Source organism: Neophocaena asiaeorientalis, unplaced genomic scaffold, assembly GCF_003031525.2.
Source record: "Neophocaena asiaeorientalis asiaeorientalis breed wild unplaced genomic scaffold, Neophocaena_asiaeorientalis_V1.1 scaffold26, whole genome shotgun sequence".
Taxonomy (NCBI): Eukaryota; Metazoa; Chordata; class Mammalia; order Artiodactyla; family Phocoenidae; genus Neophocaena; species Neophocaena asiaeorientalis.
In genome coordinates this window covers 6,560,913-6,577,567 of record NW_020173108.1, presented here as the reverse complement: position 1 = coordinate 6,577,567, position 16,655 = coordinate 6,560,913, and the positions used below count along the sequence as shown (strand labels likewise).

The 16,655-nt window shown below is 48.7% G+C and overlaps 1 protein-coding gene across 2 annotated transcripts in view; it reads left to right on the top strand.

Annotated features, from left to right (window-relative positions):
* MCC (MCC regulator of Wnt signaling pathway) overlaps positions 1-15,922 on the top strand; it is a 274,629-nt gene extending 258,707 nt beyond the window's left edge. For both annotated transcript variants that reach the window (XM_024743383.1, XM_024743385.1), the window contains exons 16-17: positions 11,919-12,041; positions 13,494-15,922. In XM_024743383.1, the coding sequence (XP_024599151.1) occupies positions 11,919-12,041; positions 13,494-13,674 (304 nt within the window). In that variant the 3' untranslated portion in view covers positions 13,675-15,922. The remainder of the gene's footprint in view (positions 1-11,918; positions 12,042-13,493) is intronic.
* Positions 15,923-16,655: the final 733 nt, after the last annotated feature.

The window sequence follows — 16,655 nt, the reverse complement described above, 5'->3', positions numbered from 1 at the left end:
GGGGGGTGCGGGGGGGGGGACCGGCACTGCAAGGCCCAGCTGTTTCCCAAGGTCACACAGTGAGGCAGCGGGGAAATCGCAGGCCCCGCCCCCCGCGTCTCTGCCGGACCCCTGCGTGCTGGCAGAGGTTTGCTTGCAGGTGAGTGTGAGCTGAGCCCGCTTGTGTGGGCTCACCTACACCTGGACCCGGCATAGTATGCATGGCCTGGGCAGACGGGAATCCCTGTGCTCCTGGTACACAGCCGCCCATCTGTCCCCCGAAGGCTGAGGACACGTAAAGGGCTGGTGGTGAGGGCGGACTTCCTCAGATGCACCAAGCCCAGGTCGTTGCGGTTAAAAGGTAAGGATGCTGTGCCCCTCAGTGCTGAGGGACAGGGAGGACTCGGGAAAGGGCTGTGACGTGGTGAGCAGCAGCGTGTAGCGTCACCTCAGATGATCCCACACCCCTGTCCCTGGGCCCCCAGGCAGGTCAGGACCAGCTCCATCTCCCACCCAGGCACCGCAGAGTTCGGCCGCCCTGTCCCTGCAGGAGGCTGTGCTCATTTAGTCACAGGCCCGCCAGGGGCTCTGCTGAGCGCTTCGGGGCACTGGCAGCTGCCACCTGTGCCTGCAAGTGCCAGATGGTTCTCTAAAACGCTAAGTGAAGGCAATCAACAAATCACAGCGGCCGCTCTGTCCGGGGACAGGATGCGCCCGACCCATCGGCAGAGAAGGGACACTTAGACTTCCTTTCATCTCTGATGAGTTACAGGCGAGCCGCTGCTGCCGGGAGAGGGCTGAGTGTCAGATCCCTGTAGGGAGACATCGGGGGCAGGTGGACCCCGACTGGCTAGGGTGGTCACAAGAGACCAGATCTGGAGGACGTGGATGTGCCCCTGTGGGGAGTGGAGCTGGGCCACCCAGGAAGATACACAAGGCGGCGTCTCGGAGTTCAAAGAGACGGAGTGGGAACTCCCCGGTCAGCCCTGGCCCGTGGGCCTCCACCGCTGGGTGAATTACTCCTGACGGAAGGGACTCCAGATGACACATGAACCCGCAGCGCTGACACAGAAGCCAAGCAAAGAAGATGTTTCAAAGCAAGGAAGCGACCACTTCAGGTTGAGGTGGGTTAAGAAGGGGAAAGGCAAGAAGCGAAGACAGCTGGTGGGAGAAGATCGCTGTGCAGAGAGGGAACTCTGGGGGAACTGTCTCTAAGAAGGAGACCCTAGAGCGCATCTGTGTGCACCTGAGGATGACCCCTAAGAGGGGGCCCTCTCAGGGTCGCAGAGTAACTTTACAGGATGCAGATCTGATGGTACCCTCACACTCGAGTTCCTCTGCTGTGTAACAAAGTACCACAAGCTTTGCAGCTTGAACAATGCCCATTCATTAGCTCACAGTTTCTGTGGGTCAGCAGGGCACAGCACGACTGGCTTCTCTTTTTAGGGTCTTACAAGGCTGCAGTCAAGGTGTCATCCAGGGCCCTGTTCTCATCTGGAGGCTCTTGGGAGGAATCTGCTTCAAAGCTCGTTCTGCCTGTTGGCAGAAGTCAGCTCCTGGCGGTTGTAGGGCTGGCATCCCATTTTCTTGGGGCTCTTGGCCAGGGGTGACTCCTAGAGGCCTCTAGAACTTCTGCACAGACTTCCTGGTCCTCAAAGCAGCAAACACCTCCCTCTTATCACATCCCTTCCCTGCTTCAAATCTCTTTCCAGGAAGAGCCCAGTCCTTTTTAAGGGCTCACCTAAGTCCGCCAGGTCTACCCAGAATCATCTTATCCTAAGATAGGCTCTTTGGGACTTTAATTACATCTGCGGAATTCCCTCACAGCAGCACCTGGATGACTGAATAACTGGGAGGTGTGTGTATCCTAAGGGGCCAAACTCTCGGAGGCCATTTTCGAACTCTGCCTACCACACCTCATTACCTAAGACCTTCCAGTGACTCCGGCTGTCTGTGTCCAAGCTCCTTCGCAAGTGTGTGATCTGACCCCTGCCTGCTTCTCCACCCTCGCCCTATCACATGTCCCCTCCCACCCTGAGCCACACCAGGCCGCCCACCCTCTCTGTGCCTCTGGGGCTTCAGTGCTGCTGCTACCTCTGACCTCACACCACCAAAGCCCACGTCCCAGGCACTCACAGCACTGTGCCTCTTCCCTGTCTATAAAATGTTTATTTTTTGGTTCTCGTGAGCCCTGATTTCGTTCTGTCAGAGGACACATCATTGCTTTGTTTCTCATGTGCCTGCCTCTTCTTCCCCTGCTTCACCCCTCGCTGCCTGCAGGAGAGTCCCTTGTGGGGGGGGGTGGGCAGGGGTCATGACTTACCCAGCTGTACGACTCTGGTGACTCTGTTCCTTCTAAACGATCTCTCAGTGATCTCAGCCGGACTTCTCTCTGCCCACTGGACATCTCCCCCAAATATCAGGCTAGAGCCTTAAAACACACCATGTCTCCGGGCTTCCCTGGTGGCGCAGTGGTTGAGAGTCTGCCTGCTGATGCAGGGGATATGGGTTCGTGCCCCGGACCGGGAGGATCCCACATGCCGCAGAGCAGCTGGGCCCGTGAGCCATGGCCGCTGAGCCTGCGCGTCCGGAGCCTGGTCGGCGGTGGGAGAGGCCACGGCAGCGAGAGGCCCGCGTACCGCAAAAAAAAAGAAAACACACCATGTCTAAAACAGAAATTATAATCCCATTCCTTCCTGCCCTTTGAAATTGGCCTCTTTTTCAGAATTCCTATTTATATTTTAAAAAGTAAATTCTTCTAGTGATCCAGGATTATAATTTTGAAGTCTCCCATCTCTGTCTCTTGTCTGCAGATTGTAATTTTTTTTTTCCATTAAAATCCCATCCATCCCGTGCCATTTGCATTGCCTTCTCCTGAGTTTAGCCCTCAATCCCTCAGGACTCAGTAGCATCCCGATGGGTCATTCTGCCATTAGTCTCACCTTGTGTTCTGCCACCAAGAATACCTGAAAACACACTTCTGATCATGCTGCTCTGCAGATACACCTTCAATGGCTTGGCCTGCAAGATCATCTGTAGGTCCCTGACTTAACTTCCTAGCACATATTTCAAATGTTTCCCTACACGTAACCTGCGGTCCAGATTCATCTGGGCAGTTCATCTTTCCGAGAGCATGCCCTCTGCTTTATCCCCCCACCCTGCCCCATCTCTCTCAACCTGGGGACCCCTCCTCTTCATCCCCTCCCATAGGACACTCATCTTCTGGAAGCTTCCTGTGTCATCTCTTCTCTGCACCCCTGATGGTACAGACCACTCATTTGTCCATCGGTGCCCACAGAGCACATGGTTGTCAGCAGGCCTGAGAACAAACCACAGCAGTGAGTTCAGATCCATGTCCGAGTCCCAAAAATACCTGCCCAGCTCTAGAAATCTTCCGGATTTCTGGGAAAGAACAACTGGCCATGAAAGGAAGGAAGATGGCACTGATTGACCCCTATTTCAGCAGCTATGGATTAATACTGTTTTTGAGCCATACACATAGTGGGTTGAAATGAAGAAGGAACTGGTTGGAGTCCTTTAAAGAGGGAGACCCTACTGAGCAAACAAGCAGCAGAATCTTCACCATTTTATTAGTAGGACCGTTATTTTTAAGGGTGCTGTTTTATTAAACTTGCACTTGCTGATTCTTCCTATGTGGCTGATTTATAAGAGCAGTCAGGCAGTGGAAGTTGTGCTCAGAATTCCATAAATGCGCAGGGGTCTGCAGGACGCTAATGGAATACAAAGTGCACCTGTGAGTTCATTATCATGTCAACAAATGACTGAGCTCCCGAGCCGGCCTCAGAGGGCACAGGGAAAGACCAGTGCCCATCCTGGGGGTTGAGGTAGGCGTTGCTTGGATAACTGAGGTTTCTTGGTATTCCTTTCATTCCCCCCACGTTCCAAAAGCTCAGAGAAAAGGCCTTGCCCTGGATCACATAAAGGCAGAGTGATGGAGAACATCCAAGCACCCTGTAGCATGGGCAAGGCAGCAGCGTGCAGATGTGCAAGACACATGGTCGTAGGGCGGTCTGGGCCGTCATCTTGTGGCTACTCCTGGCAAACTCGCCCCAACATAACACCTGTGGAACATCATTAACTGGGACACCCCCTCCTTAGTTCCACAGGCCTGGGCTCTTCACCAGAGAGCTGTCCGCTCTGTCTCCTGCCCCACTGTCTGCTCGTTACGAAGCAGCATACTTCAGCAAGATGCTGAAGAGCAGGCTCGCAGACAGACCCCCAGGTGCATCCCAGCTCCGCAGGCGAACCTGGCGAGTCTCTTCACTGTGCCTCAAGTGCCTCATCTAGAATAATGATAGAGTACTGACCTCCAAGGCTTGTGGTGAGAAATAACTTCATCCTTGTAAAGGACTTAGAGCTGTTACTGCTGGCTGGGTTTTCTAAAAGAGAAGTAGTTATAGACTAATGGCTACCATGAAGGAAAGAAATAGAGTCATAGTCTCTGCGGAGATTTTTTTTTTCCCAAAAGAAGTAAATATAGGTTGCAATGAATAATGGAGGAGTGACAAGGTGCTGGGATGTCATTACCCTGGGACATTTGTTTAGATGGGTGGTCAGGGTAGGCTGTTCTGAGGAGGTGATATTTAAGCTGAGATGCGAAGGAGGAAAGGTAGCCGTGGGGAGGAAGTTCATCCCAAGCAGAGGGGACTGACTGCACGGGGTTCCGTCCTGGGAAAAAGCTTGGTGTGTGCTAAGAATGGATAGGATTCCAGGGTGCGAGGGGGAGGGCGATACCAAAGACTGGGTCAGGCAGGGCCTTTAGTCAGAGTAAAGCCACGGACTTTATTCCAAGTGCAGGGCAATAATACGATTTGAGTTGTCATATTAAAAACTTCCTCTGGCCGCTCTGTGAAAGCTAGACTCCGGGGTACAAAGGTGAAGCAGAAACACCAGTTAGGAGGCTCCTGTGGTTGTCCAGGAGAGACATGATGGCAGCTTGGGCCTGGGTGGTGGCAGGAATTGCACCCATTTGGTAGGTGGGGTTTGCTGCTGAGCGAACGTGGAGGACGAGGAAAAGGGAGGGTCAAGGCTGACTGAAGACGGGTGTCGGCAACTGGGTGAATGGCCTTGCCGGCCTCTGACAAGCGAGGAAGCGTGGGTCGGGGAGGCCGTCTCAGAAGGTCTGCTTTGGACACGCTGAACTGAAGATGCCTGTTAGGTAGAGATGTCACAAGGACAAGTCCAGAGCTCCGGGGAAAGGCCTGAAGATTTAGAAGTTTTTAGCATGTAGGTAGTTTCTAGGAAAATAAATGCGAATGGAGAGAATCAAGTCAAGAAAGGGTGGGGTACAAAATGGGGTCCAGGCCCAAGTCCTAAATACTCCCAGCACGTAGAGGTGGAGGAGAGGATGAGGAACCAGGGCAGAAGGCCGCATGGATGGCTGGGGAAGTGGGATGAAATCCAGGCGCTCGGAGAAGAGGAGAAGGTGCCGACAGGTAAGATCAGGCCAGAGAGGGACCCTTGGATGTGTCAATGCCCAGATCATTGGTGGCCTCGTGAGCAGCTTCAGTGGAGACAGAAGCCTGGTAATGGAAGGTGAGGAAGAGGAACCACATAGGCGGACCATTCTCTCGTTGTCTAATTCCACATAATGAGCAATTACAAAGGAATTCTAGGGCTTCCCTGGTGGCGCAGTGGTTGAGAGTCCGCCTGCTGATGCAGGGGACACGGGTTCGAGCCCTGATCCGGGAAGATCCCACATGCCGCGGAGTGGCTGGGCCCGTGAGTCATGGCCGCTGAGCCTGCGCGTCCGGAGCCTGTGCTCCGCAACAGGAGAGGCCACGGAGTGAGAGGCCCCTGTACTGCAAAAAAAAAAAAGAAAGAAAGAAAGAAATTCTAGGCCCTGTGGCTGCGACTCCCTGCGGTTTGGTGTGATTACAGCTCCTCTGGAAGGTTTCCTGGCTGGTGCAGCCACTGCCCACCTCATCAGGCCCGGGCTCTTGCCCTGCCTCCCCAGCCTTCTCATTTGGACTTAGTGATTAAAGCACTGTGGCTGGCCTTTTTCTTTGTGGGAGAATGCAGCCTCCTCCCTGATGGCCCCGAGAACCCTGCTTCCAGACCCCTGGGCACACTGACAGCCTCACTGCAGAGGCCTGCGAGGCCATCCCCTGCCCAGGCTGCCCGCCTGGATTTTCTCGTCACCAGCAAACTCCCACTGTGAGTCTGCCTCTCACTTCCCCTGTGTGTATGCCACTGCTGACAACTACGCTTCAGTTAAAAATAAAAAGCACTTCCGGCTGCGTGGCTAAAGTAAGATTCAGAGGACCTTTTGTGACCAAAGATGAACCTGGGGATGGGGTGGAACCTGTAAGTGAAACCCACGTGTGTGCTGGGGGCTGTGGGTCTTCGTGGTGAGAGTAGGAGCCAGGATTGTCTTCTTGCTGCTGTAGGTGCATATTCCTGAGGGTCTGTATTACAGAGTGTGAAGACACAAGGAAGGGATTACACAGTTCTGGTCGTTCCGGAAAACACTGTGTGAACGCATTACCATGGAGGGGCAAGTGGAACATGTAGTGTTTAATTTGTACTTTCTCATCTGCGCAGAGCCTATGAAAGTGTTCTTTTAGCCTTGTTACCTAGACAAACCACAGAAATTCTTTCTGAACTGAAAGCCAAGCAAATTTGAATCAGAAACTAGAAGGAACAGGAAATGAATGGTTAAGGTTCCAAAGTGACTTGGATTAGCAGGTTTATGGCTCTCAGTGTTTTTCAGGTCATCCTTTGAAAATCAGAGGAAAGCTGTGGTCTTCAGAAAAGTAGAACCGTGCCTGCAATTGTGCATAAAAATTCAGAGAGTTCAAGACCACATGCAGCTCATTTGTAGCCCCAGGTAAATAGCACTGCTGCCTTACCAGAGTTTCCCGAATTTGCACGATAGTATCACCTGAGGCATTCTTTTTTATTGAGGCATAATAGACATATAACATTATATTAGTTTCTGGTGTACAACGTGATGATTCAGTATTTGTATATATTGCAAAATGATCACCATAATCAGTCTAGTTAACATTTGTCACCATAGTTACCAAAAAAATTTCTTACTTGTAATAACTTTTAAGATCGCCTCTCTCAGCACCTTTCAAATACACAGTCCAGTAACATTTAGTCACCATGCTGTACATTACATCCTCGGGACTTATTTATAACTGGAAGGTTGTACCTTTTAACCCCCTTCACCCATTTCGCCTGCCCCCAGCCCCACCTCTGGCAGCCATCAGTCTGTTCTGTGTATCTATAAGCTTGCTTTTTGTTTTTTTAGATTCCACATACAAGTGAGATCATATATTTGTCTTTGTCTTATTTCACTTAGCATAATGCCCTCAAGGTCCATCCATGTTGTCGCAAACGGCAAAATTTCACTCTTTTTTATGGCCGAATAATATTCCATTGTGTATGTATCCCACATCTTTATCCATTTATCCACCGATGGGCACTTAGGTTGTTTTCATATCTTGGCTATTGTAAACAGTGCTGCAGTGAACATGGGGGTGCAGATATCTTTTCAGGGTGGGGATTTCATTTTCTTTGGATAAATATCCAGAAGTGGAATTGCTGGATATGTTGGTTTTATTTTTAATTTTGGGGGGAACTCCCATTCTGTTTTGCATAGTGGCTACACCAGTTTACATTCCCACCAACAGTACACAGGGTTCCCTTTTCTCTGCATCCTCACCAACATTTGTTATTTCTTGTCTTTTTTATAATAACCATTCTGACAGGTATGAGGCAATATCTCACTGTCGTTTTGATTTGCATTCCCCTGATGATTAGTGATGTCGAGCATCTTTTCATATGCCTGTTAGCCATCTGTTTGTCTTCTTTGGAAAAATGTCTATTTAGATCTTCTGTCTTCTGCTCATTTTTCTTTTTTTAATTTTCTCTTTCATTCAAACCCTGGCTTCTCATTTTTTAATCAGATTGTTTTTTTCCTATTGGGTTGTATGGATTCTTTATTTATTAGATACATGATTTGTAAACATTTTCTCCCATTCAGTAGGTTGCCCTTTCATTTTGTGGTTTCCTTTGATGTGCAGAATTTTAGTTCGATGTAGTCCCATTTATTTATATTTGCTTTTGGTGTCAGATTCAAAAAATCATCACCAAGATTGATGTCAAGGAGCTTACTGCCTGTGTTTTCTCTAGGAAGGAGTTTGAAGGCTTCAGGCCTTACCAGGTCTTTAATCCATTTTGAGTTAATTTTTGTGTATGGTGTAAGACAGTGATCCAGTTTCATTCCTTTGCATGTAGCTGTCCAGTTCTCCCAAGACCATATATTGAAGAGACTGTCCTTTCCCCATTATACACACACACACACACCTGGCTCCTTTATCATAAATTAATTGGGCTCTCTATTCTGTTGTATTGATCATGTGTCTCTTTTTATGCCAATACCGTGCTGTTTTGGTCACCTGGAGCACTTCTTTTTAAATTTATTTATTTATGGCTGTGCTGGGTCTTTGTTGCGGTGTGCGGGCTTCTCATTGCGGTGGCTTCTCTTGTTGCAGAGCATGGGCTCTAGGCGCATGGGCTTCAGTAGTTGCAGCACACGGGCTCAGTAGTTGTGTCTCACGGGCTTAGTTGCTCTGCGGCATGTGGGATCTTCCCGGACCAGGGCTCGAACCCGTGTCCCCTGAATTAGCAGGCAGATTCTTAACCACTGCACCACCAGGGAAGCCCTGGAGCACTTCTTGAAACTGCACTTCCTGGGTCTCAACCCAAACCTACTGAATCAGAATCCAGGGATACCCCTGGTACTGTTACTATAAACACATGCTCTAGAGCAGCACTGTCCGCGAGTAGCATCACATGAGCCACAAAGGCAAGCCATGATGTGTGTACCTACATTTTCTAGTAGCTACGTTAAAAACTGTAACGAACAGGGAAATTAACATATTTGCCCAGTGTATCTAAAATATTATCATTTCAACATATGATCAATGTTTTTTCAGTTATGTTACCGTCTTTTTTTCATATTAAGTCTTCAAATTCCAGTGTGTATTGTACACTTACAGCACATCTCAGATCAGACTAGCCGAGTTTCAAGTGCCCATATGGCCTCCTGACGCCTCTAGGCTGCGTGTGGGAAGCGGCCCTAGAGTTGCTGCCGCGCAGGGGTTTAGCATTTGTCCAGACAAGCGACACCAGAGGCGTGACTCGTACTGCAGGCGTCTGCCTCGCTCAAACAAAAACAGGTATAAAGTAACTCACATTTTAGGTTTAAGTTTGAGGTTTAGCCTGTCTTTATAGCTTTAAATAAATCAGCATCATAGTTTTCTACCCTGGTGTTTGGACAGCAGTTCACTCTCATCTCCCTCCCTTCTGGAGGCCTAAGAGGTTCTGGGGACAGTTCTCAGCTCCCAGAGATGGCTTCCCACTCCCAGCCCTGTCCCCGTCTCCCTTCACCCCCAGCCAGGGTTGGGAAGGGTCTGTGAGGGCCTCTCTTGCCTTCCTGGGTTCCATCCTCCATTGGAGCCTGCCAGTTCTGGAAGGTTCCCTCCAGTCCCCAGGGGCCTGGGCCCTTCGTTTTGCGGGAGCTGGGATTGCCATACTCGCCCTTTGGGGCTGGGGCAGGGATGCAGATGTAATTAGGGGGTGGGGAAGAAGCCGTATCGCTCCAGGCAGTTTTATGTTGTGAATTTGAATTCATGGTTAGATTTTAAATTCCCTTTGTAATTTTCTTCTTTCCTTTTGCACTATTAATCGACTTCAGAATAAAGATAAAAGAATTTGAAACAGTAACAAAACGTAAAACAAATAACCCTTCCCTATTCTTTGTAGCCAGAGGGAAGAGGGGAGAAATCTTTCATGCTCTCCTAACTTTCCCTCAGCTGACGGAGGGCTGCCTGCAAGGCTGAGGGGATGGGCTGGGGAAGGAGGGAGGAGCCGCCCTCTCGAGACCCATTCTCACTTATGGTGGGAAATGGTGCCACTCTGGGATTCCAGTGGGAAATGCAGCCAGATCTGAGATTTCCTGGTGGTCGCTAGGGCCCAGGAGAAACCTCAGCAACCAGGAGGCACTAGCTGGAAGGCTCTGCGGGGGTGGGGGGCTCCAGCTCCCTTAGGGCTGGTGGGAGGAAGTCACTGGGCGCTATGCACACTTATCCTCACTCACAGAAGCAGGCCTGGAGTTTTGTGTTGCAATTCCTTTCTTCATTAATGAATTTGGGAAGCTGGAACTGCACTTACAGTAGCTGGAGGCAGAAATGTTAAAGATTAGATACTTGAAAAGCCAGGAAGGGAGAACCCGGGCTGAACCACTGAGCACCTGAGAGTCCTCCCCTTCAAGGTCACCCCCCAGGCCCATCCTACAGGAAGCACAACTGATAGACTCCACACACACTTTACAAAAGCATCCAAAATTGTAAACACTTCAAGCAACTCGAAATGAGTCAGGTAGAAAGTGAAAGCGTCCCGTCATCCCCCTTCTGGGAGTTCAGCACTGTTGAGTGTTTAGCCTTCTAGTCAGTCACTACAGTATATCAGCTTTTCACACATTTTTGGTTGTTTCTGCAAACATGACATCCAATGGAACTCACCCTTTTCGCTTGGCAGTGTATCAGCTTCTCTTCCATGCCAGTGCACGTCAGTATGCGTGCTTTATTAACAGGGTAGATAGAGCATTTCAAGAGAACCACTAGGAGACCATGAGTGACTTAACCAGCCCCCTGGTTGTTTGCCATTCTTAAGCTTATAACCAGAGCTGAAGTGAATCCAACTGTCATCTCATGTATAGGAACCTACACTCATACTGCTTCTGTAAGAAAAATTCCTATAAAGTTTCTTAGTCAAGGGATGGGTTCATTTTTTTATTTTGCTAGATGCTGGCAAATGCCTTCCAGAACCATCGTGCTAATTTACATTCCTCATACACTCATGAGTTGTTTTTAGAGGAATTTCTTCCATAAATCCTGGTTACTCGGTATGCTCCAAGGTATCCCATACCTCCAGTGAGCTGTTTTAACATCTACTGTCACTGTGAAACTATCCCCTCGCACGGCACTCGGCACTTGGGATACATCAGGGAAGAAACCAAATAAGGTCCTTGCCGCCCTAGAGCCTGCATGCGGGTGGGGGAGTCTGCTGAGCAGATTACGGCCGACTGTGCCGAGCGTGCCACGTGCGACACAACACAAGAGTGGCACCGTGCCTGTGATGGGGACCTCAGGAGGGAGGAGGGCGGTCGGTAACGCCTCCCTGCCCAGGTCTGTGCTCTCAGGGGAATTAGAGGAAGGCAGTAAGCTGACTTGGAAACCTCCTAAGTCACTTGTCTTGGGCCCCTGCAGTAGTAAAGACCCAATGGAACTTGAAGCCAGGGACTGGGGGAGTCGAATGAGCGCGAGTATAACTTCCGTACTTGAAATGTGATCAAGGACTTTCAAAATGAGAATACCAATTCTCCCTCTACCACGACCACACCTTTTTTTATTTCGCCTGGTAGAACTGTGTTGATTTCATTGAGAAGGGACTCATCCCAGGTAGGCACCCAGGCCAGGTTTATACTCTTGTGCATGGTTCAGGAGATGCTTAGCACACTTGGGAAAGAGCACGGAGACCAGGACAGGGGTTTGTGGTCAGACTGCACTCTGCTTGCTGAGTATCTGGTCTGCCCACAGCAGGAAGGAACTTCTCCGTCTGGAAGACGAGAAACAACTTCCTGTCCTGTTCCTTTGCAACACGCACTTAGATCTCTAAAGGGCCCTTATCATTAAAAGCAGACTCCAGCGGGCGTTCGAGAGACTGCGGGGGTGAGGTGTTCGGGCTCTGCAGAGGGGCGCTCTTGTGCTCTCTGGTGTCTCCCCTTTGGTCTGTACTCCTGCCTTTGGACTTGGCAGGCTAAGCCTTCCTCCTCTCTGCCAGGGCAGCAGCCATCTCCATTCTCTCACGTTACTCACAACATGCTGCACCTCTCCTTGATACAGAGAAAAGAAGTTAAAGGCCAGAGTTCAGGAGCTGGTGAGTGCCTTGGAAAGACTCACCAAGAGCAGTGAAATCCGACACCAGCAATCGGCGGAGTTCGTTAATGACCTAAAGCGAGCCAACAGGTAAATTCTCCGTTCGTAATCCACAGTAGTGCTTGGACTCATACACCAGGGAGAACGTTTCCATAATTGCTGGAAATCAGCTGTAGAGAACAGTGAATCCTCAGCTGTCTCCCTTAGAGCCTGACCTTCCCTAGGGTATGACTTCCCAGTGTTCCACAGAAACCTAAGAAATGCTCCGTAAGGACAAGTCCTTGGGTCAGATGTGTCTGGGAGATGCAGCAGACTGTGGTCCCTTCCTAACACTTCATATAGAAAAGGTTCTGAGAAGTCATTCAGTTAAAAAAAAAAAAAAAAAAAATCAGCCTTTTTTTTTGAGCAGCATTCAAAAATCGGGTGGAACACTTTAGGGAGCATTGCTCTAAGACAGCAGCCGCAAACGTTGTGGGCTCGTGACCCCTGTAAAAAAGTAAGGACCTCAAAGAGTTCTGTTCTTAAAAATTATCTGTCTTGATAAATTTCATCTGAGAAACTAAAACAAATTTTAAGTTTTTATTCATGTACAAAAAACCCCACAACTCACTACATAGAATACAAATGGCATTTATTTTAAAAATTACTATTTTCCAAAAAATAATTAAAAGAGTGGCACTGTTTCTACAATTTTACAAATATCTTTAATGTTTGGTTTAATTTAGGACAGCTAGATTCTCACATCCACTTCTCCAGGCAACATGTGGTTTTGAAACACACTGAGGAAACCCAGCTTCGTGTACATCTGTAGTTAGAAAATAAAGGACCTCACAGATTTCCCTTGAGAGGGCTTTGGGAGTACTGGGGGTCGGTTCTCAGACTACACTTTGAGAACCTAACAGCATATGGAAGGGATCTGGGGTGCTGTTTTGGACCAGAAAGAGTATGGGGACTTACCTAGCTCTGGGCTCAGCCCCTGCCCTCTTCCCCCAGAGGCCTGTGTCCTGTGTTTGGCTGGCAGCATTAGTAGCTTATGGCCTGTGTGCTCTGAATCCCGTCAGCCCAAAGCATAAAGGGGAAACGGTTGGTGCCTCTCTGTCCTCATCCTAGGTGAGGTGACTTAGACTGCAGTGTGTGAGGAACTCCCTCCTGCAACTGCCACTGGACCATGCTGCGAGCAGCCATGGAACAGCAAGTAGATCCACTATTGGTATTTCCATGACAGATTTCTGGAATTCAGCTACCTTTTCTGCTTATCTGTTTTCAATGTGGCCAGTTTGGATTGTTGGTTTAAATCCCTCCCAATACGTTAGTGACAAGCCTCTAGCAGTTAGGCTGAATGAATCGTGGTTAAGTCAATACACGAGTGGCTGTGAGCGTTGAAATACTAACCACTTGATTTCAAATTCTTACTGAAGAGGCTGAGTGTCCTCTGTTTGGAGTGGTACTTACTGGACCAGGTTACCCAGTGGGCAGGACAGTGTGCATCTCAGTGCTACTTAGGATAAATCTTCATTCTCATTTCCTTCTGTTCCCACATAGCAACCTGGTGGCTGCCTATGAGAAAGCAAAGAAGAAGCATCAAAACAAACTGAAGAAGCTGGAGTCTCAGATGATGGCCATGGTGGAGAGACATGAGACCCAAGTGAGGATGCTAAAGCAAAGAATAGCTCTGCTGGAGGAGGAGAACTCAAGGCCTCACACCAATGAAACTTCACTTTAATCGGCACTCAGGCTCCACGGTTCTGTCCGTGGAGGCTAAAGTCTAGCAGGTCGCTGAGGAGAGAGGGGCCCCAGAGGACAGAGTAACCTGTTGGGAGAAGGAGAAAAGGGAAGGTTGGCAGGTAGGTCAGCACTTGGACAATGGAGTGCCCTGGACTCAGCCCTGGGGCGAGTGGCCCTGGGACATGGTGTAGACTGTATCCAGAGGATCCTGCCCCTCCCCTCCTGGGCTGTGGACGGCGTGGGAACCCCTGCCGTGTGTGTGCTGGCTCCGCAGGTCTTGCTTCTGCTTTCAGCACTGGCTCTATCACTCTCCCACCTTTCTGTTCTGGAACTTGTGCATTGGTGGTATAATCCAGGCATCACCTCTTCAAGATTTTCCATTCTTTTTTTCTCTTTTTGATAGACAGCAGCCTTATCTCTGACATCCCTAATTTCTCCTCTTTTCCTTCTCCTTCAGGGGAAAACTGCCCGGGGGCGGGGGGCGGGGGTGCGGAGACAGTGCTCAGCATCTAGAAGAGCTGCTGCTTTGTTTATTGCAACGAGGCTTTGGTTTTCAAGTCCCAGGTATCAACATTTAAGACACAGGCTGTCACTCAGAAGTGTTCTGGGATGTCAAGCACAGGCGAATGGCACACAGGTGTTCCTTACAGTCCCAGATATGTTGAAGCTACAGGTAGAGCAGTTGGGTCTGAACAACTCTGTGTGGGAGAATGAGAACTTCCTTCACCTCTCACTGTGAAAGCAGGGCTAGGCAGGCAGCTCTCTTTAGACTGAGGTTTCCCCCGTCCTGGTGGAGCCTTAGTAACAGCCAAGGCTTGGAGCTGAGAGAATCCCGTTCATACGAGTAAGGGAACTAAACTTTTGTCGGGAGCAGAGACGCATTAGTACTTTCCACCACCCCCGGGCACTACATAATTGCTGTTCTACATGAATCAAAGCTCATCCTCATGAACATGTAGTTAGCTCTGGACCTGCCTCTATTGCTCTAAGGGCAAGAGGCAGGATGCTGAGTAGATGTTTTGCAGGCTACACTCCTCTTACAAAGGGCAGGGGGTGAGGGAAGGGCTGTTGAGGCCTCTTTTTATCCCCCAGAGACACGGTGATGGGTAGCATATGGTGTTTCAACAGGGGAAATTTCAAGCAAAATGCTGACAGGACTGGGCAGGAACAAAGTACCTGAATTCTTTCAGGAAGGTCTTCCATTTTGAAATCAATTCTTCATCCCTTTTCTACTATAACCTTCCCTGTTGCACCTTTCACTTTTTTCAGTTCTTCTGTTGCTGCCATATGCTGACTGATACATCTTAAAGGACCACTTGCCATTTATTCTGTAGCACCTGAAGACCCACCTGAAGTCACCTATGAGAAATACGCCCAATGCCACAGTTCACTATGTTTTGCTTATGACCAGGTCACTGCATTCACTTCCCCGTGTCCATGAGCTGCTTTCAGAGGGCATGACACAAGTTCCTCAGCCTTCTGCACAATGGGGCAGGACACTCTAGCCACCATCTTGGAAGGCAGAGCAGTTCTATCCCAAAGCAACTACCCTTCTTTCTCAGGCCAGCAGTGAGGCTGCCCCGTATTCAAAAAAAAAAAAAAAAATCAACTGGTACCAGTGTGAAAGACCCAGCTTTTGGATGCTGTGAAAGTACCCACTGGCTTCTGTCTCTATAAAATTCAGGTAAATTTGTTTCTGTAGAATCAGGTAAACTTGGTTCTTGTGACATTAAGTCAATTTTTACTCTTCGGATAGTTTCGTTTTGTTACAAGGAAAATGATTTGGCTGAAAAGTGTGTGCAAAAAAAGGTGCAACAGATGAAATCATGGTTTTCCCCGTTTTTCCAACATGCCCAGGGAAAACGTCCTCCCTAAGCAAACCGGACTGTGCAAAGCGGGGAACCATTCATGGCTTTCTCTTGTGTGATTGAACAGGTATCAAAACAGATGGATGGTTTTCATTTTTACCAACACTAAAAAGTGTAGCTGATGCAGGACCTCTGTCTACCGTTCTTGTTGCTCCAAGTGAAAACAGAACCTGCTCTTCTAGGGTCATGGAACTCCTCCAGACCTGGGAAGTCTCAGCTCCTACATTATGAGCCCCAGTATTACTGAGCCTGCTTGGCCTCATTTTGAGTTTATACTTCGGCGTAATACTTGCAGATATATGGTGGTTGGGTGAAAACTATTTCCCTGGCAAAACTGTTACTTTTATAAATGTGTAGAATAAAAGCTATTAAATAGTTGATTACCTTTCCATATATTTTTCACATACTCCCCTAAGACACAGTCCTTGTTGAAGGTGAACCTACGGGCACTTGGTTATTATGTTAATTGCAGGGCTTACTAAAACCGCATTGATTAAATAAATGATTACAGGTGCCTGGATCATTTTCTTTTTTTATAACCTGAATTTTTCTTTTTAAATAGGAGCTGGTTTATATTAACATCTCCATCAGAGGTAAACAGTGATCCTGATTATAACTTGTACAAGGTTAAAAATGTTCACACTTTCATATGTTTGTTTTAATCCTCAGTGGTTAACCCTTTTAGGCAGTCACCTTCGCTGTTCAGAGTTGTCTCTGGCTCTTAGAGAAATAGGCATGAGAAGAAAGGACCCATTTGAAAGTTCCCTTGGAGTATAATTTCCCACTACTACACTGAGGCAAAAATCTCAAGTAAAAGAGACTTCTGTCTGTTGCTGGCGTGCCATCAACACGTGCACCTACCAACCGGATCTGATGTTCTGCCGAACCCCATGTGCACCAGCTACCAAAACTGCCATGGAATTGTAGGCGGTAAGAGTCCCTTTTGAGATTTACACCAGAAGCTACTGATGCTTATGTATCTTATGTGATCAGACAGTGGGGATTTATCGTGTCCTCCCTACCTCAGAGGTACACTAGGTGTTTTATCATTGCCTATGCAGATAGTTAACTGTTGCGTAGTCACTCTCATCTGCTAGCATGTCAGGTTTCT